This window comes from Netta rufina (genome assembly GCF_964035555.1).
Source record: "Netta rufina genome assembly, chromosome: 2".
NCBI lineage: Eukaryota > Metazoa > Chordata > Aves > Anseriformes > Anatidae > Netta > Netta rufina.
In genome coordinates, this window is record NC_140124.1 from 129,456,065 (window position 1) to 129,477,488 (window position 21,424).

A 21,424-nucleotide genomic window follows, 5' to 3' on the forward strand; every position below is an offset into this window, starting at 1 on the left:
ATGTATAAAAACGTGAATCCCACTGTCTTCCTTCTCACAGGCAGATTCCCCTCTTACCTACCCTCCAATTCCAGACTGAACATACCATTCATCAGGATTATTTTTTTACCCAATAAATTCATGATTTCATCAAAGGATTTTTTTTTTCAACATATGGAACTATTACATTTTATTCGTTGTCAGCAAATATACTGTCACACATTTGTAAGTTTACTTTACAGACCTAGTGAGCACAAAAGGTTGCAGACTTGCAGACTCAGACTAATTTAGCGGTTGGACAAATAAAGTCCAAAGCAAAAAGCAGAATACTTGTACTGTGATACCAGATTGTCTATTCATATATATATATATATATATATATATGAAAATTATTCATATGCAGTTCAAACATATTCAAATAATGGTTTGTTTTTCATATGTCAATATGCTGTAATAAATACCCAGACCTATCCAAGCATATGAAAGTGAAAAAATGACAAAAACCACAGAGGCAAATATTCCGAAGGTTGCAGAGCTGCTGCCAAACAGTTCAGGTCCACTGGTTAAATGGCCAGAAATGGCAGAAGACCAAAACTAATGCTTATTCTGTTTTCAACAGATACTTGAAAAAAATGATTAACATCTTTTTAAACATCCCCTTGACGGTGATTTCAGATAAAGAATCTTTTCTGCTTTAAAAATAGGTGGTGATAACAGAAAGACTTTAACTCGGTAGCCACTGTCTGATAACTCTCTCCTGCCCTGCAGACAGGTTTTTGTCTTTAACTCATCCGTGTCTATAAGAATCACTTCCACTTGAGACACCTGCCTACGTGGTACCTGAGCTTTTTACAGAAATCCAACCACTACATGAGCAGATGTGGATGTGGAAACACCAAGCGCCACTAGCAATTTGACTGATCAAGTTCCTCACTTTTCGGTAAATCCATTGATTAACCATTGGGACTACTCTGCCCTCAAGTTCTGCTTCACAATTATTCACAGTTCTGAGATACCACTGCCAATTGCTAATGCATCTTTCCAGGTAAGTTAACTATTCTGCTATATCTTACCAGAAACATTTCTTTCCATGAATCCCTCATAGCCTTGTAACCATTTCAAGGCTTTTGGTGGTTCTGTAAAGCCGCAACACGTTTCAGCAAAAACTTACTGGAAGGTCTGGCGTAAGCAGATAGAGCCTCACTGACAGCTGTACACTAACACAGTTCCATCAACTTATTCCAGCTTACTTCTGACACTTTGCACTTCTCTCTCTAGCTGCAAAGCAGTTGTTAAACCACCTGATTACCTTGTTTGCTAATGGTTTGGCTTTTCTTGTCATCATACCTTAGTACTTGCCACCTTATTGCCTCCGGTATCAATGGCTGATAAGAACTTGCAGAGTTTTTCCATACACACAACTAATTATCACTCATACAAGTCATTTTATGCTCGGGTAACTGCTTTTCTATGTAATTCATTGCATATTTTTGCCCTCAAGACATCAGTAACCTTCAGCTCGCTTTCAGCTAAGCGCTTTGCAACCTGCCCTCAGGCAACTGACATTGCTTGGAAGCTCGGGTACAAAACTACGAGTTAGAAGCAATCTGCAAATTTTAATCTAACCTTGTCTCTATCTGCAGTTATCATCACCTCCTTCTGACAACTTCCCTCCTGTGGTGGCTGGGCATGTGAAACTGTTGATATGCATGGAAATGACAGCTCAATGTTACCTGTAGCCTCCTCCCTGCAGCTCCGCTCTGGCACTTGCACAAGTGTGGGTCCTGCTCTTTTATTCTTGTTGCTGCTTTGTAACAAGTGCTGGCCCTCCCACTCCTTCTCCCTTGAAGTTTTCAACATCAAATAGCAAGAACATTTCCACAAACTTCTTCTGAGACATGAAGCAGGCCACAGAGCCTCCTCCCCTCATTCGGTCCGCAATTCTCCCCCTCTCCGAGGTCAGCAAGCCAGAGGCAGGTGCTGCTGCAGCTGGACAGCTTGGTAATCTTCCCATGAAAACTGAAAGAAGCTTTTTATGCGTTGGTTTTTGAGCAGAAACTTTGCTAAACGCAAAGTGGAAAGAGTTTTAGTTTCTGTTATGAAGTTGCCAAGATGGTACTTTGGTTGAGGTTTTTAAGTTCTTTCTTGATTCATTATTTTTAACTAAAGTAGTATAATACTCCATATTACAGCTAAAAGATTACCAGGACTAGCACTAGAAAAAGGAGACCCATCTTTTATTTACAACCAAACTGAGTGACTTCAGTTTAGCAGAGTATACACGTCACCTCAAGTACAACCCCATGGGGCTTTTAGCATCTTCCCTCGCTTTTCGTGTATTGCTGCTTAAAAACTGAGGTTAGTTAATTTCAGGTAGGAGCTCATTCACCAACAAGGGGCCAGACGGCACTCAGTGCAATGGGATGCAGTGAGAAGAACGTGGCCAGCCAGCACTGAGCACTGCTCATCCAAGTTGGAAATTAAGAGAAATTTCTTTTCAGAAAGAGCAGTCAGGCATTGGTTTGGGTTGCAGGTTGCCCAGGGAGGTGGTGGAGTCACCATCCCTGGGGGTGATCAAGGAGAGGTTGGACATGGTGCTTAGGGACATGGTTTAGTGGGTGACAGTGGTGGTAGGGTAATGGTTGGACCAGATGATCCTGGAGGTCTTTTCCAACCCTAATTATTCTATGATCCAACCTCTGTGAAGCAGTGCTGATTTATGCCAGCTGAAGATGTGGCCACACACGTGGGCTGCCGAGCAGGCACCCAGCAATCAGAAGCTAACTCTCATTTGTCCTCATGTGTCTGCTGGGACTCTGGAAGAACTAAGATGTCCAAGCAAGTCCCCTCTCTGCACAGCTCAAATCCCAGAGGCCTGGGTAAATTAAATAATCTTGCTATGGCCTATTTGTGCCATTATGCTTTTTTGGATTCTTTTTTTTTGTTGTTGTTGCCGCCAAACAGATAAAAGAGCTCATTTTACTACAAAAGTAGCTCTAAAAAACACATTAAAAATATATTTTATGAGGGTGGAGAGTAAATAAAAGTTGACTGCATCCAAAACTCTTTATAAAAAAAATGCCAATAGGAATATGCTTTGGGAAACCAGTGCTTAAAAAAAAAAAAAAATCTTATCTTAATATTCCTGGGAGTCCATTGCCACGCTTCCATTTTCATACAAACTTCCTTTTCTCCTTCAACCCATAAAGTCAGACTTCCAGTATTTCAACTCCAGGTCACCGTGATTGGATTCCCCCCCACTGTCACCTCAAAACAAGATCCCCAATAAAACACCCTGGCTGCTTTCCAAATTAGGAAGGATTTCATTAAAAAACAAAACAAAACACACACCAACAGTCACTCTGCTCCCATTCTGGATAAATTTCCATTGTTGACAGATAAATATTTTAACTTAATTGTGAGCACTTGGCTTACGTACAGTATCAACACTATATAGCTGTTAAAGAAGGCACAGTTCAAGATGAGGATTTTGGATTTCTGCCTGATTTATTATGCAATTAGTTGGTCTAATTTCATCAACCCTCCCCCTCAGCTTACTAGTAAACACACCAATAGCCACTGGATGGCTTAGTACCATCCCACCTGCCACACGACTCTGTTGTATTTCACAGGTAATTTTTCCATTCTGACTTTTGTCTCTTCTACTTCCTGAAATAAATGCAAAGATGATATGTGTTAGGGACTGCCAACTTCCATCTGGTAAGAAACCACAAGTCACTGTTTGTTTTTTTTAAAAACATGGCTTTACCATTTTTGATCTACCACTGAACAAATTTGCAGTTCAAGGGCAGAGAGGAAGGAGGAATCAATGTATTTCAGCCTAGCAATACTAACAGAAAGTGCAAATGCATATGTAATAATAATAATGAAATTAATATATTTAACATGATATACTTTCAGCCAAAGGAAGAGATTATTTCCTGTTTTTTTTTTTTTTAAGCCTAGTTTCAGGCACAGCCTGAACAGCTGGCTATGTTCTAGGGACAGCGATAAGCCTATTCATTTTTCTGTACAAGAAAGAAATCAGAAGTAGAGTTCACAGCAAAACAGAATAAGCAGCAATGAGAAACACTGAACTTATTATCAAGATAACATCATACAAGTAAAGAATATTTAAATTAAATCCCCAAAAGGACAAAAGCTTTGGTTTATTCTTACTATTTCATACACTATTTGCAGTTGGAGTTCCTTTGGCAGTGTGCTTTATGTAAGCAGGATCTCATTTCTGTCATCCCCAAACTGCCTTCTCACCGGAAGGAAAGAACACATTGTACAAACTGAACTCCTATTTCACCAGAAATCTCTATTCATACAGGAATACAAAGAGATAAGACAGTTTCTTGTAATGATGCTTGGAAATAATCTGCCTTGAATTTCAATGTATTATTACATTTTGGAGTATACTTTGCATTTAATTACTTGCTTCACCAGCTATTGCTCATTACACATAAACCTTGTCAATCTAATCACTGCAAGCATTTGTAAACTGTTTCTCTCTAACTATACCTAAGATAATGCATTTTAAGGTCACTGTATGTATTTTTTTCCAATACATCAGTATGACCGTAGTATTCAGTTTCAACCTGGGTAGGATGAAGTCTGTATCTTCACCATTTGCCTGAATATACAAAAGTGTTATGAGAATGTATTTTCTAAACATTAAAATGTGAATCTAGAGATTTATGTTGTGTGGATACACAATATGGCACTGGCAGCAAGAACTGGAGTCAGCAAGAAGTTTCTATCCCTTCACCCTGAGGGAACAACCATCAGTTTGCAACGTCTGAAATTCAGCAATAACTGACACAGGAAGCACAAGCAGTATTAAAACTGAATAGAGATGTGTTAATAAGATAGAATCACAGAATGGTTGGGGTTGGAAGGGACCTCGAAGACCATCTAGTTTGAACCGCCTGCCATAGGCAGGGACGCCACCCACTAGATCAGGTTGCTCAGGGCCTCATCCAACCTGGTCTTGAACAACCAGCAATCAATGGCCCTTCCCATACACAATTTTCAGTTCTAAAAACAAATAATTCAGAGACATTACAGCCTTTTGTCCCTCTGTCACAGAAACAAAGGGACAAAGTCATGAAAGAGAAGATTTGGCAGCTTCCTCTCCCATTCTAAATGGGGCCATAAATTTCTTACAGAAAAGTACACACGACATCACTTCTAAGTTACTCACACACCAATTAATAACAATCACCAAGTATTAATACCAACTATCGAGTGCGTGTGTCTTCACAATTTGTTTGCAATGTTTAAATCTGAAACAAACAAGCACAAACCCTCAGTGCTCGGTATTTTGGATATTCTACGAACACAAGTGGATTACTAGGGTCAAATGGATTGAGGCTCTTTCCAGCCTGGACCTCTCTGGAAGACAGCCACCGCACACAGAAGTTCTTGGAAGGATCTCAGCAGAGGCTCTTGAGTCCCATCTTTGTTTTCTTAAACAAAACAAGGAGAAGCAATTTGCCTCTAGACACCTAAAAATTAAGAAGCTGCTTTGGAATGCCTTGCGCAGAAGGAAAGGAGAGGACTGTATTTGCAGGACAGGTTCATTTTTCACTCAGCAATCCTGTTACTGCACGTTAAGCTCTGCTAAGCCCGCTCACCGTCAAACACTCGGCTTTCCACCGGACGCAAATTAAAAAGGGCTTGGTTGGCCCAGAATGGGAAGCCATAATTGCTTTCCCAATTATTGGTTTCCCAAATGGCGAGTTTAAAATTAACTAAGCCAATTATCACGTTTCCCCGAGGTGGCATACGTGCCTGGCTCTGCGAGTCGGAGGTCCCTGCGAGACATTACGTGCTTTCTGCCCCCGGACACCAGACAGGAGAGGGACTGACAACGTGCCACCGGGCTGGTCATGGAGCAGGAGAGGAGAGAAGAATAGGGTGCACCTGGGTCTGTCCGTCCATCCCTGGGAAAGCTTGAAAAAATGGGAGCTAAAAATGAGTGTGTTAACATGGTAGAGAACAAATTCATTAAGCTACAAGCTTTTTCTCTCTCCTTTCTATTACGGGGCTAGCTGTAATCGCAAGCTGTAATTACTGAGTGCCATCAAATCAGGCGTTCCTATCGCAGTGGCTGAAGGTTTGAAACCTCACACCAAGGTAGTTTCTGTGAACATTTGTGAGCATTCTGTGAAAGCCACATGTATTTTTCCTGTGGACATCAATTTCTCCTGAAACAATGAATTTTTTCTACCGTAGCAGATGTAAAGAGGGTCTTAGAAGCTAACAGACAAGTATCCGGTGTCTCTGCTGACCCTGGTTTTGGTTCTGTCTACATTAAGTTGTACACTACAGCTTTAGCTCCAAGTAGTTTAATAGAGCCTTGGGTACGGACTCTGTAAGGAGTATTTGCCAAATTTCATGTGTAAATAAGACATTTCAATTAAGGAATCTACATTAATCCTTGATTTCAAGTATTTCAAGGCCACTGCTGAAGGTGTGCGAGAAGCTCCGCTTCTCTTTCCATTTTCCAGCGGTTTGGGACAAGTAAGAAAGTGATTCAAAGCAGGAAGGAGAAATACCACCGCTTCTTTGATACCCTCGTTCAGGATTAAGCAAGCAGAGCTCCCAAAATCAAAGCATCTGAGAGGCAGGGAGGAACTTTCCACACTTAGCAGAAAGATTTTGGGAAGGCTGCCTCACTGGCTTCTCAGGCCAGCCTGGTTCATCTGCATCTGAAAGCTCTTCTCTGCCTGGACTGAGACGGAGAGTGAGTGTGAGTGAGAGGACAGATTAGCCTCCTTTGCAAAATCTCTTGCAAATAAGGTACAGAGAGGTGTAAATCTTCTAAGGTCAGAAGCTATTGCCTGAGTTTGGAAGCAGCCAGCCAAGACGAGAGACTGGAGATCACAGATCCCTTAAAAGGGTGTGAATGTTTAATCCATTTGCCTAAGCATCTTTGGGGAAAAAAGGGGTTTTTTTCCTAATTATTATGATTATTTATGATGGGATTTCAGATGTATCCAATTTCTGAATGAAACAGATACTGTGGACAAAAGCTTCAAGGGTTGGTGCTTATCTGTGGAGGAGATACTACCTCAGTGCTACGGACACGTCCTTGTCTCCTCTAGCTCAGCTCCAGCCAGGAAGCAGAAAGCCTGCTCCTCCAGAGGAGATCAACACGTAAGGAGCACTGCCACCAGTTTACAGGTTCTCCCAAAGCTATGTTTGGCTCCAGACAAAAACATTGCCAGTTTTCCCGCTGAGTGGGAGAGGCGCCAACAGCGGAGTTTATTTTGGGGCCTGACTACGCAGAGAAGCGGTATCACAGAGTTTCATCGCATTATCCCTGGAGGCAAAGGAACAGCACTAGCAGAAACACGCAGAGGCAAAAAGTGACCCTTACTTCCTCAGCCACTCCAGAAACCAGCCCCTGGCAAACCAGATGGACACAACATGTCTGACAGGAGAAGAGCCTTCACCAAGAGCCTGAAGAACAACCAAGCCCCAAATCCTACACACAGCCCACCCAGTCAAGCAGATGCTGTCCTCAAAGAGAGAAGACCCGCTCCCTTCTCTTGCTTTCCTTTTCCTCATAAAGGAACATAAAGATATTTGGCAAGCCCTTGCCTGAGCCACTGTCCCCACCAGAAGCCTACAGGCTCTTCACTGCACTCGTTTCCCTCTGTTTGGGTGAGTTATGGCAGCCCACCAAAGCCTGCCCCAAGGCCACCAGTGCACTGCTGGGAGGGAAGAAACAAAGGAAAGATGGGAAGGGGATGCTTTACCCCTTGTTGTGCTAATGAAACCAATCAGCTCACCACAGCTCCTCAAGCAGCACCCAGTTTTACCTGGCTTTCCGGGCAGCAGGGCCCAAGAGCTGCTGCTCCCACTGAGGGAGCAGGGGGAAGAAGAAGGCCGGCAGAACAAGCTGCTCTCCTCCCGCCCTGCCAAAGGAAGGACACCTGCCTACAACACCACTGGCCATGAATTTTGAAGAAAAAGATCGCTCTAAACCCTTGGCAACTACAATTTTACCCTTATTAACTTTCCTTTTTCCACACAGCTCTGCGCCACCTCCCGCAGCCCTGTGAACCACGAGGCGCTGAGGAGCCACCACTCACCCAGGCAGTATGAGCAGCAAGATCTGCACCACGGTGCTCTCTTTAGAAGTGTTTTACAGTAGTAAAAAAGTTGTTTCAGATTTTTGCCTCATACAGTACTTACATTACTCATAATTACATAAAAAAGAGACTTGTTAAGAAATATGGGATCCAAAATGTTCAATTTAAACACAGTTCTTCTGGCCATTTCAAAGGCATAGGCATGGATGTACAAAAGATCATGTTGGCCCAAATGTTTATCTCACCAAATTTACAAAGTCTAACCTATATAAAGTTATCACACAAATTGTTCTCTATGTCAGAACGATGGATGCATTAGCCACTTCTGCTGAAGCAGAAAATTTTCTAAGTAACCATCCAATCTTGAAACCGCTCATCATAATTGCAATGTCTACCTAAAGTCCAAGTAACCTTTTATCCACTGCATTAAAAAACACGTTCAAGATGGTAAAATGATGAGCTATGTTATTTCTCACTTCGGTATCTAATCACCGAGGTGTTTTACCTTCTCTGGTTCTGTGCCCAGTGATGGCAGCTGCCTCCTGTAGTCTGAAGCAGTACTTAAAGATGAATGGACTGCTGCAGAAAGGTTTTTAGGAGGCCAGTGGATGCACACCTGTGGTTAGGTAATTGGGCTGAAATGCCAAATCTGCTTAAACTAAAGGCAGTTTTCCATCAACTTCAGCTGGGTCAGGATTTTACGGAAGTTCGACTCTTTATCTTTTGTGAAATCCATAATAAAAAGATCTGTATTTTTATCCAAAGTTCAGGCAACAGGAGCTGTTCAGTTTCCTGTCTTCGTTAGTTTTGTTGTCAGACAACAAATACCACCCACACACGTACTTCTTAACACAATGAGGCGAACGTCACCGCGGCTCTCATTTCAGATTGGGGAGCCTGGCCAGTCTCCAGAGCAGTGAAAGTGGGAGGGCTGCTGGTCAGGGCAGGTGGCACTGGGCTCCCACATCACCAACACTGCTCCACGACATCTGAGCTGAACACCACACAAGTTAATGCCCGCTTTTCGTTCACTCTGTACTTCCTGTTCAATCTTGACAAATAAACAGAAACACTAATTACAGTCTCTCTCTTTGCCTACCATCCTTCTGTACTCTTTTGGCTGACCTCGAGCAATAGGAATGGCCAAGCTGCTGGCTATTTTTAGGAATAAATTCTTCAATAAATCACTTGAAAGCATTACAAATACTCAAGGGTAATGATGGGAAAGCCAACGGGCACTCTTACTCTGAGAAAAAATAAATAAACCCATCATTGCTCAATCCGCAGCAGGATTTGCAGAGTGGACACCAGCCAGGACCAGCATGCTCCTGACTGCCCGAGCAGCAAAACCCCGCTTTGATAGGCCAGGCTGCATAGTTTGGGGCATGGGTTTATTGTCCCAGTCCCTTCAGATCTCTACAGTACTCTCAGAAGGATAGAGATCCTGCTCGAACAGTGGGGAGCCTTCGATCACATGGATCGATGGCCAGACCATGAAAAGCCCTTTTCCTGTGTGGAGTTTTCAAAGGGAAAAGGACGGAGCAGCACACACCTGCCCTCTGATACAGACCGCATATGAAGGGCAGCTACAGAATTGCTCTGAGCCGAGCTCAGCCGGCGTGAAACCAATCCAGCAAGCAGGGATCCAACCTGCTAGCAGCTCCGCTACACCTCCTTAGTCTCCCATAATTACAGTTTTCTAATACAGCTCCTTGTAAGGCCAGAGTAGTTACCCTTGGTCCGTGTCCAACCAACAACAAAAAAATAAGCCACATCAAAACCCCCCAGCAAATTACTCTCATTCATTCTTTATTATGGGAGATTCAGGAAAAAAAAAAAATCTTACGATCTCACCACCCCCACCTCCACCTCCACTAAGCCATACTATGTACAAACTTTTTTTTTTATTATTATTTTTAATAAGGAATAAAACTTTACTTGGGCAGTTTCCAGACCAACTTCACTCGCCAGGTTTCCACTCGAGGTCGATAACTGAACGCAGTTGGAAAGATAAAAATGATGTTTACCTTCTTGCAAAACCACGGCTAAGCTGCTGATGTGAATAGCTGTACATTGTCTTAACTTCCTGGGCTGCCACAGTCCATCAGCATCCATTTGTTCTCCCTCATGTCACACTTCAGCTTAACAGAAGCAGGTAGAGCAGCACTATGCTTGCTCTGGGTCCCCACACAGCCCAGTGTAACAGGGTCCTGCTCCCAGACCACAACACCAGGTCTATGTTATAGGCACACTTCTAAAAATACTCATAGTTACTATCATTACTAGTCTGAGAGAGCACTTTTCAGTTTACCCTTAGTAGGCAAGTTCCTAAAGCGTTCTTGATATCTCCCCACCACGAAGCGGATCTGGTATTTGCTGAATTCTGCACTTTGCAAATTGCCAGTTAAAATATAGTTGTAAGGACATACAAAAGCTAAATTCAACAGCACTTTACTAATCAAGCAAAAATTAAGTTTGTTTTGCCTGAGGCGTGACTATAATCCATTCCAACAGTAAATCTGAAATTTGATTTAAAGGATGACAACAAATTAATACCTGGCTTTAGAAAGAACGCAGAGAAAAGGAGCTAAGAGCTCAACCAAGCGAAACAGAGCAACAAATTAGAGGCAACTAATTGCTTCCAGACAGAGTCTGAAGATTCTTCTACATTACACATATTGGATGTACGTCTCCATCAAAAAAAAAAAAGTATGACCAAAAGTGTACTTTTTACTGGATTAATCTAGTTTGCTACCAACAGCTGCCATCCGCACTTAGACCCTTTATCAGCGCCTTGTCCGTGCTCTGCACTTTGCACTTGCTGCAATTTCCACATCGCAAGGTGGGACAAACTGAGGGCACCTCAGTGTGCAAGAAGTGAAATCTCGGTTATCCAGCCTGCAGCGTCACATTCTGGGAGCTGCGTATTTGGGCAACAACTCCAATTCGTCCTTCTGAAGTACTAAAGTACTCGCACACAAGCCCAACGCCTAGAATGAATGATTTTACAGGTGCTTATGGCAAGGCAAAGGGCACAGCCCATGGAAACATAATGCTGGAGGAGCAGGAGCAGCCCCGCAGCAGGACGCGTTCAAAATGCCCTGTTTCCATAGTTTGAGCCTGGACACAGAACTGGAGGTGATGCAGGTGGGCTGAGCAGAAGCCACTAAGCCCTTTACCATGTTAACAGCAGAGAAAATACGGTGACGCTTTGGCAAGTTAACAAACACAGACTTGTGATACCAGCCCAAATCCTCAATCCCAGCGCTCCGGTGGTTGCAGCGGGGCTGGCTGGGGGCTGACAGAGCCCGTCCACCACTTCCTCTCGTATCGCCACAAAGAGCAGTGCCCACAGCATGAAGCAGGCCCAGCAGAGCACAGATTCAGCTGTTCATGGTGTCCGAACCAACCCAGGCACACTGCTTCGGGGTCTCTACACAGCACGTAGCATCCAAGAAGCATGCGGGGCACAGTGCAGGGGGGCTGCTCACCGAAGGATTTCTCATCAGACCACCACTTTTCCAACTCAAGCTTGGAAAAACAAGAACTTGTGAAACTGCCATGAGCATACAAAATAAAGCACCGTCTTACTAATTACGCAGGTTGTGATGCAGCGGGAGTATCAGCAGGAAGCATTCCGCTGGGATTCACCGAAACTCCATATAAAAGATGAAATGAACAGGACTGCAAATTAATCCATGCTACGAGACAAAGCATTGGTAATTATGCTATTTTTCTTTCTCGTCTGATTTCAAATGGCTGTAAATCTAGATGCAGCCAAAGCAGAAACTGTGGGTTAGACCAGAAGAGTTTCACACGTGAAATGAGTTGGTACAACCAGCACCTCAGCACTACTTGTTTTTCCAATACATACGAATGGGCACATCTGACAGTATCAGAGATCCCAGGAGCTCTGAGCAAGGCTTTACAGGCACCAAAGTTTTCCCTAGCTATGTGCAACATCAGGTTGGAACAGCAGGGGAAAAGGAGAGGGGAAAAAACGTGTGCTCTTCAGTGTCCAGCCTCCACCTCTCGCGTAACGGTGTGGCCACAGTGACAAACTGAAGCACTCCCTCGCTCCCTCCCTATTTATTCTCTCTTTCCAAAACTTCTGAAATTGGAGATGTGAGCTTTGTCCCTGGAAAGTACTTCTTCCTATCTCTCCCCACGCTTTAAAGTGGTGGTCAGGAACTGACCGCCATGGTGCAACCACACAGGGGACTTCTTCCCACTGGAGAAAACACAACTGGTGGCGTGGGTGCTGTTTGTTTTGACTACTGGACCAAATTCTCAGGCTTTGAGAAGAACATACTGCAAGAAAAGGGCCCAAACGACCTCACTTTCGACTCTGATTGAGTTCCAAAGTTCTTTGGGACATCTCCTGTTCCGGAGATGCCATCACAATCCACGTCCCACCTCCACAGCAGATCCCCATCCAGCTCACTTAGCTCCTGGGGTGGAAATGCTCCCGACCACACACCAGCTCTCTGTCTGTCTGGGGTCCAGTTTAACTCACCACGGGCACAGGCCTATTATCCTCTCGCAGTTCTGTGGTCAGTGCCCTGCACGCCTGCTTTTCCCACTTAATTCCTTTAAACCTGCCTGAAAGAACCCCTAGATTGAGCTTTATGCACTCCCACACCATCAGTCCCTAAAGAGATGTACCAAAATCAAACAGTTTAATTTCTTTAAATTATTAAATTGCAGTATTTTTCCAAGTTTATAGTACTTAAAAGTGTAAACACCGAAAGCAAAAACAGAGTGGGTCACAAGATATAGAAACAGATAAAGATACAGTTATTAGAAATATCCTTGCAGACGCAGTAAATACCTGCACCTACTTGCTGAACCACAGTGCTGTGGAGGGCTTGAGGGTTTATTACACATAACACACGCTGCTCCTGTGACCTCATCTACGAGGCAGATTTACTTTCCAGGGGTGAAACCACCTGCAGGGGTGATGTTCTCATATGCACACACAGACTTTAGTAAAAAAAAAAAAAAAAAAAAAAGTAACAGCCACCTCAACTTGTACGCTGTACCTGACCTACGCTGACAGCGTGCTGAGGGTTGATGAAGAGAAGGGCACCCTCTGGGAGCCCTCGTGCGGGCTGTCACCATGCTGAGCGCTGTTTCACCCTGCCGGGCTGACCGGAGGCCCTTTGCCCTCGCTGCTGGGGCTGCCTCCATCCAAACCTCTGCTGATGCCCGGTGCCCAAGCACCAGCACCGCGGGGAGCTGCGGCAGCACGGCTCGGACACCTGGGCCACGACCACGCGTCAGACAGCGTGTCTGGCAGCCCAGCACGCCGGGCAGCGGCACCGAGAGCCCGGTGGCCAAGCTGGGCTGGGCTCGCCTTGGCGCTGCCGCCTCGAACTTGCTGAAGCCAAGCTGTCCGGGGCCAGCCGGTGCTGCCGCCGCTTCCCCTCTCCGCTTTGCTTTCTCCCTGCGGACGCGGGGCGCGATCCAAAGGTCCCGTGGCTCCGCTGCACGGCTCCGCTGCACGGCCTCTCCTCGCCTCCTGTTCAGCAAGAGTCACCACACGGCTTGCACACCCAAACAAACACCACAACCAGCAGAGCCCGAGGGGCACCGCTACAACTCCGGGGCGCGTTTATTCTCCACGCTCACCCCTCGCCCACCACGGCCGTGCCCGCGGGACCCCGGCACCCGCTGCGGGACCCCCCGGGTGGGGCCCCCGGGGCCCCGGCCGCTTTGTCCGGGACTTGTTGAGCAGGGGCCGGGCGGTGCCGAGCCGCCCCCGGAGCCCCAAACCCGGCCCCAGGGCCCCGCCGCCGCCGCCCGGGACGCACCTTGGGGCCCTTGCCGCGGAGGGGGGGGCTGCCCGAGGCGGCGCCGCCACCGCCGCCGCCTTCCTCGTCCTCCTCTTCCTCGTCCACCTCCACCACCGCCGCCGCGTCCTCGTCCTCGTCCTCCTCCTCCACCGCCGCGGCCGAGCCCTCCCTGCGGGCCGGCCTCCAGCCGCTCTCGGCCTTGGGGGGCCCGCAGGAGCCCAGCCGCCGGCTGCCCACGCTGGGGCGCTTGGCCAGGCGCCGCGCCTGCATCCCGCCTCCGCCCGGCAACACCGAGCCCCAGCCCCAGCCCCAGCCCCAGGGGCGGCGGCGCTCACCGGGGGGCGGCGGCGGCCATGGAGGGGCGGGGGGGGGCCCGGTGTCCGCCCCGCCGCTCGCCCACCTGCTCGCTCCCTCCCTCCTTGCTCCCCTCCCTCCTCCTCCTCCTCCTCCTCCTCCTCCTCCGGCCTCCCCGCCGCCGCCCACCTGCTCCGCTCCGCGCCGGGCCCGGCCGCGGCGAGGGCGAGGCGGAGGCCGAGGGGTGCGGCACCGGCACCGCCGACCCCCCCCTCCCCTCCTCCTCCTCCTCCTCCTCCTCCTCCTCTCCGCAGCCGCCGGGCCCGGGCCCGCCGGAGGAGGCCTCCCGGCCGGGGGGGTGTCGGGCTGCTGCAAAAATACAACTTTTGGAGGAAAAAGAAAAAAAAAAAGCAGCAGCAGCATTTTCTTCTATTTATTTATTTATTTTTTCCCTTCTGCAAGATGAGAAGCTTGCTTCTGAAGCGGGCCGGCCAGCGATATCACCCCTGAGGATTTTAGTCACCCTTAGGCTTGTTACTTGTTTTTTTTTTTTTTTTTTTTTTAACATTTCCTCTCAAAGTAAGTTTCGAGCCTTCATTTACACGTCATTTCTGAGCCATACATACGTGATTTTCCATCTGCAAGCAAACCTCACTAACTCCATATCCAGAGGTCAGTACCTGTCCCCCCCGCCACGTTCAGCTTCAGAGAAATGCCCATGTGCCAAATGTGCCCATCACGTGTAATGATTTTTATTCACCGTGGGATACAACACGCGGTGCTTGCCATGCGGGAAATTATAGCTAACAGCGTAACCATTCCTAAAGAAACAATGAAGTTACTTTTCAGGTCTAACTAGGGAAGGTGTTTCGATTTTCTCCACCCAGCCCCACAGATCAGCTGCTTTCATTCATTCTTTCCAGGTTTCCAGGGACAGCTTGTTTCTGGACATGATCCTAACACAATCACTGGCAAATTGTAGGGTATCTGGTTCTTCAGCAGTATTTCTTCACACGTCATGAGGTGGCACTTCCAGACGTCTCACCACGGCTTCTATCAGCTATGCCACGTCAGCCCTGACCACCTCACAACGCCTCTGCTGCCAGCACTGGTGAGGATCCCTTGGTGGAGCAGACGTGGTTTTGTGACGGTGATGTCGCATAAAGGTTAGATTTGTAGGGAAAAAAAGGGATGAACTCTGTCGTTTTAGCTCTATGTTGACTGTGTGAAAAACTTTATGCTCCAGGTTTGTCTTAAACATGAATTCCACCCTGAATTTAAATGGCATTCCCAGTTCCGTCATACTCATACCTCAAAGGCACAGATACCTAGAAACAGAACCATTGAAATAACTCGTAGGTTTCAAATTATTTCAAATATCCTCCAATCACTTGAATACCACCTCAATCTAATTGTGATCTTGCATAGTGGCCTGCACTCACAGGTATCTAAATTAAAACCCTGCTACTGAATGTCACATTCCTACCTGTCACATACCAAGGTGAATCCTGAGAGACTTCACTGAGGTTTTCAGAAGTCTGTGTCTTAAATGTAGCAAAAGCAGAATAAAATTTAGCAATGATAAATCCAATTTCACAGAATTGGATTATATATGCTAGCATGAACACCCCAAAATAATAGCACGGAGATCACAGGATCTTGTGTAGAAAGTAGTGCTGATAAAGTACAGCTGGGCTGGCACAAGCACGCCCCTCACTTCAGGGCAGCCCTGCAGCTCAGCCTTCAGCTGAACCTTGCCCTCAGACCTTTGGTCGGGTTCACTCTGGACCCGCCTGGCCGCCCCTCGCTCCGTTTGGGTGGGTGAGCACAGGAGCAGGGGTTGTTAACCAACAACCGGGCTTTCAGCCGGCAGTTCAGTGACAATCGTTCTTAAAAGTTTTGGGAACGTGGTGGTAGGAGGGGGAAAAGAGGCTCGGAAAGGTCTTAGGGACACGTGAGACCCCCCAGGCCTGCCCGCTCGCCTGCCAGAGGGGCGTTTCTCTGCAGAGCTGCTCCATCCTCCAGCACACCACCTCTTCTCCCCAGGACTCCCGCAGGTCAGGTCACGGCCCCTCAGCTCGGCAGGCAGAGCAGGACCGCAGGTGAGCCCGGAAAAGTCAGGCAGGGTGAGGGAGGAAGAGCGTAACCCAATCCTGCTGGAGGGAGAAGGGGCGAAACACCTTTGGGGTGAGGAGGGAGACGGAAGGGCAGCCCGGAGTCCAGCGGGCAGATAGGCAGGGCAGTCCCAAAAAGGGGCTCAGAGAACAATTTTGATTAGTAATCTGAGCTGCTTTTTACTCCTGCTGGGTTATCAAATGCAACGAGAAGCCAGTGTTGACAACTCCGCAACAGATTGGTTCAAGATTTCTAGCACTTCCCAGGCGAAGCCAGATTGGAGCTGTAGTAAGAATAACTTCTCTCACAATATTTGATACAAACAAAGGGTAGAAATGACTGCTTGCTCGGTTTCATCCAGCCTGTCTGACGTGCAGTATGAATGGGACCGAAGCCGAACCTGTACTGCCCTTTCTGTGCTTCCCACGGGAGCTAAATGATGGAGAGAGTTCTCTAAGGACAGCCAGGGAGTGCTAGCTATAGGGCGCTTCAGTGCCTCTAATCCGCTACATTCACAAATAGTTAGGAGTCAAACATTGTCCCCAAATGCCAGCTTTTTATCACGAGAGGCAACATCCCCTCTGCTCCTACCTCTTCCCAGACCGATGCTATGTTTCCATTCCGTGCCTTTAAAAAAGCCTAGCACCAGTAGGAAGGAAAGAAACCCCCAATTTTCCACGCAGTTAAGCACAACATTTTTCAAACTACGACCTGCTGAAGCAGTCAGTCATTTTTCATTTTTTTTTAGTGCGCAACAGATCTGTTTGTTTGAGCCTTAGTATTCAGACCAGCACGTGCACTAATCATGCGTGTCCCACTTCTCCCGTAACGCCTGGCATTTGAGCCCCTGCCAACTTCTTTATTCGGGGACCTGCCTTCTCCACACCCCCTTTGTAAACTTTGCATTTGTTTTGCTTTGTAGTGAGCATTGAAGTTCTCACTCCAGCTGGGAGGACAGTCAGGCACCTTCGGGAACAAGGCAATGATTGACAATATTAGGCAGAAAATTGTCTACCAGATGCTGCTCAAAAGGAGAGGTGGCAACCTCCCGACCCCCTTCTCAATAAGCGAAATCATCGCTTCTGTGCCTTGCCTCTGCCCCAATCATCAATTGAGCGGGGAGCACGGGGTCACCGCTGCGTCTGGCTGGTGTGCAGCGAAATCCCACCCTGCAGACAGGGCTATGCTTTTTGCTGGAAGGAGGCTCCAGCACCAGCCATGCATTGGAATGAAGCAGCCAAATCCATCAGCAATTAAGCGTTTCTCTCCCCAGTCCCTGCTCTGAAACATTTACTAGCTCTGAATAATCTTACGGGCACGGAAAGGAATTCTGGATATGACATCCTCAGACTGGGAGAGAATGAACATCACCTAGAATGGCACGTCCTTTTTAAACCCTCTCACCAATATTTTTGTTACTATTATATTTTTTATATATACACAATATTTTGTTACTATTTTTGTTTCAATCAGTAATTTCACAAAGCTGACATGACTAAGTCTCTTAAAAGGCCCTTGTTACCCAGAAAAACAGGTCAGCTCATCTGTTTCATGCTAGTACGAATATGATGGCTACAGATCCCCCTTTTTCAAATCAAGTAGTCTGAGCAGCAAAGCCATGAATTTGCTAAACAAACAAATAAATAAGACTAACATTTTCCTACTTAATTATTCCAGAGGGACTGAGGAAGAAAATAATAAAATAAAAAAGAACAAGAGGAAGAAAGAGAACAAACACAGCACAGGACAACAACAGCAAAAAATTCAGTCTACAATGAGAGCAGAAACACAGAAAACACAGGCCTCTGGCACACAAATGTGTGAGCACATACTGGAAAGAAATGTACATATATTTTACACAAAAACCTGTTGGGGGTGGGTGGGTTAAAGTGGTTTGTGCATAATAGTAATGAGTGTGAATAATAATCCCTAAAATGATACCAGGATAAAAGGAAGCGCATAGAAAAGGAAAGACAGTAAATGAAATATTATTTTAAATATGTGTATTCATTGCCTTAATCTAGGTGGAACTTCCCATGCAAGTTAAATTAAACATATGTTAAAAAATTGCAAGATTGGCATGCCAACTTCCCCTTTCTCAGTGAAGTGTCAAGGAACTCAGCTTGACTCTTAACAAGACTGAATTTGCGGAGGTAGCAATTACAAAGAAAATAACTAGCTGTTCCTTTCAGAATGAACAAATTAGATCAAGCACTCGGGAAAACATAAATATTACAGGACCCCATAAAACAGTACTTACAGACTCACTTTTTACGTGGGAACTCCACCGTAAATGTTGTGGAATCACGGAAAAGACTTACATATCTGTCAGTCAACGTCAGCAATAAAAAACATTTCATCCAATAAATTAAGCAACGGATACAATTTTAGTTTGTTCATCCTGCTACCTATCTTACGATAGCATAGTTTTTATTTGCATGAATTCTTAATCTTGGAGATGAATGCTCTCTGCTTGGGAAATAGCAATCTAGATTTCTGGCTTGCATACTGCACTGACATTAACCCCAAAGGCTCTTTAGGTAAGTTCTATAGTAATTATAAGTTAAGGGAAACACCAGCTAGACAGATAACTTGGGGATCACCCAAACCACAGAGATTTTGTAAGTTTATTAACTGAAAGCCAGGACACCAGTTTGAGGGTTGGATCCATTCTCCATGGTGTTCTCAATTCCCAGCGGGTACACGGGGCTCGTTAAAGCCCCTGTTTGCTGTGTTTTTCAGGAAAGTTCCCTCATGGAAGTTTCCCCGGAGGTGCTCCCTCCAGTCAGCTCCTGGGCCAGCTCGCACGGCCCGCTTTTCCCTGACTAAAACCAAACCGAAACTAACCCTGGAAAAAAGCCACCTCTGGGTCGTTTCTTTCCTTCTCCTCCGCCCCCTTTTTTGGGAACAGGCCGCCCCACTTCCCTGGGGAAATCCGCCTGACCTCTTCCTGCCTCTCCCTCCCCGCTCTCCTCCAGGAAAATAATAAATAAATAAATAAATAAAAACCATAAATAAAGCCACGAAACACCCCGGAGCTGGCCAGGCACAGCGCCGCCCCGCTCGGCAGCAGACTTCTCCCCGCCTTTCTCCGTCACGCAGCCGGGGACGAGCTGAGGCGGGCAGCGGCGCCCCCGGTCTCCACAGCCTCCCCGCGGCCACCGGCCGCTGTCCCCGGCTGCGTGAGGGCCCGGCGGGCTCCCTCGGGCCCGCGGCCGTGCTCCCGGCCGCCATCCCGCTCGGCTTTCCCCTCGGCTGCCTCCTCCCGCCCTGTCGCCGCCATGCGCGGCCCCCTCAGGCAACTCCGCCATTCCCGCCCGCCGCGCGCGCGGGCCGTTGGCGGCCGTTGCGCGGCAACGCGGAGGGGGGGAAAATGGCGGCCGGCCGGCCCGCTGAGGGGAGCACCCCCCCCATGAGTCCCCCATTGCAATAAGCGGTTTTTATAACTCGTAAATAAACATCTCAAAGCCCACGTTAGCGAAATTAGGATTGCATAAGACTTTCAGCTCCCTTAAAAAAATAATAATAAAGATACATATATCCAAGTAGAGCGTTTGTAACCTTTGTCTGTGGTGAAAATACTTAAAATTTGGAAACTGGAAATAAGTAAACAGTCAGCTATCAGCAAATACATACAAAGGCCAAAACTTTGCTCTGTTGCATCTCATAGTTTTCAAGCTAAAATTTGGCCGACTGGAAACCGCAGTTTTTGAGCTGAATTAGATCGGGACAGTCTGTACTCCCGCGGTTACATATTTTACAGCAGTAATACCAATGTAAGCATGTAACATTAAACAGGCTGTGGGTTTGGGGCAGAAAGTGCTTCCTGAGCTCGCGGTGCAGTCACGGCTGCGACTCGCAGCTGTGACGAGCTCAGCTCCTACACTGCAGCAGCCCTCCCCAGGAAACTGCAAACATTTTTACATTTCACGTCCTAAATCTCATTTATTGCTCTGCCTGGTGGCTGGGGCTTTGGTTTCGTTTTGAGAGGGAAGATGAAAAAAAAAACAATAAATAAAATAAAATTGAAGTACTTTAAGTGTTTTCTTGCGATTGCTTTTTCAATAATAATGTTCTGGCTGGGATTATTATCTTTTAATTATTTTTGTTGTTGTTTATAAATGGCTGAATTTTGTTTGGAGCCACCACAGTGACTTTGTTTTGCTGGCTCCCTTTGGTAGAGGTGTGTTATATCTTAATCAGCGATTTGTGTGAGCAAGAAGGAAACCTTGCGGGTACAGAAAGTGTTATTCGATACCATGGGTTCTTTTTTTCAGTTGTGTACAGACCAAACTTATTTGTGTATAAACATTTTTAAATATATATTTTTTTTAGAAGATGAATGAGCTGTTACTGCAAGCTTTGTTGTGGGAGGAACAGAGCAGTGGGGTGGGAGGTCGGGGCGGAAGGAAGAGGAGAGCCCAGGGAGAAGCCACCCGAGTAACCCTGGAGGCTTCCCTCCTCTTGGTGTTAAAGCTGCTTGGTCAGAACGTGCTAACACAATGCAAGGCTGGTGTAGATGGCAAGATAATGAGTTTTACTTGAGCTACAATTTAATGAAGCATCTACCGCCTTGGCTGAGTTAGTCATTTGGAACGTGTTACTTAGATAAACAATCTCAAGGCAGAAAACAAAGGCAGAGTGAGGCGGCTCAATAAAACACAACATAGAGAAGGAGCAACACAGAACAGCAGAGGACAGCTGTAGGCACAGAGGAAGGACAGCAAAAGAGGAGCTGGCGGGGTCAAGTAGTAGCCCCAGGGCATGGAATGAGAGCAGAGATGATGAAACCAAGATTTTTGTTTCTGATATTTATTTCCTCATATAATTTTCCTTTGAACACAGCTCTTTTTCACAGGGAGTTTACAGGGAAAAAGGAGTAGTAGGTAATCAAATGGACATTACAGGCCTGTAAAAGAGGCTTGTGATAATTACCCGTGACACCTGTACGTGTCCTGAAGATGTCTGGTGCAGCTTCTGATAACGACTTGGATCACTTTCATTCTGTGTCTCTATTTCTGTGGTCACATTGCCCCTTCTGCCTGCAGAAGTTCAGCTGGCTGCAAACCCAGATTTAAAAGACGTGGGACCTAGATTACCACTTTCCTACAGGAGCAGGAAGTTCATCTTGCT

The 21,424-nt window shown here is 46.5% G+C and overlaps 1 protein-coding gene across 2 annotated transcripts in view; it reads right to left on the bottom strand.

Annotated features, from left to right (window-relative positions):
• The window catches only part of ZNF704 (zinc finger protein 704), an 80,494-nt gene extending 66,060 nt beyond the window's left edge, over positions 1-14,434 (bottom strand). Inside the window, exon 1 of one of the 2 annotated variants that reach the window (XM_084306686.1) lies at positions 14,366-14,434. Coding sequence is in view for 1 of the 2 variants with exons in the window: in XM_084306685.1 (XP_084162811.1) it covers positions 13,901-14,152 (252 nt within the window). In the remaining variant the exon portion in view is untranslated. Of the gene's footprint in view, positions 1-13,900; positions 14,195-14,365 lie in introns of those variants that run through there. The other variant, XM_084306685.1, reaches the window with a different exon arrangement.
• Positions 14,435-21,424: the final 6,990 nt, after the last annotated feature.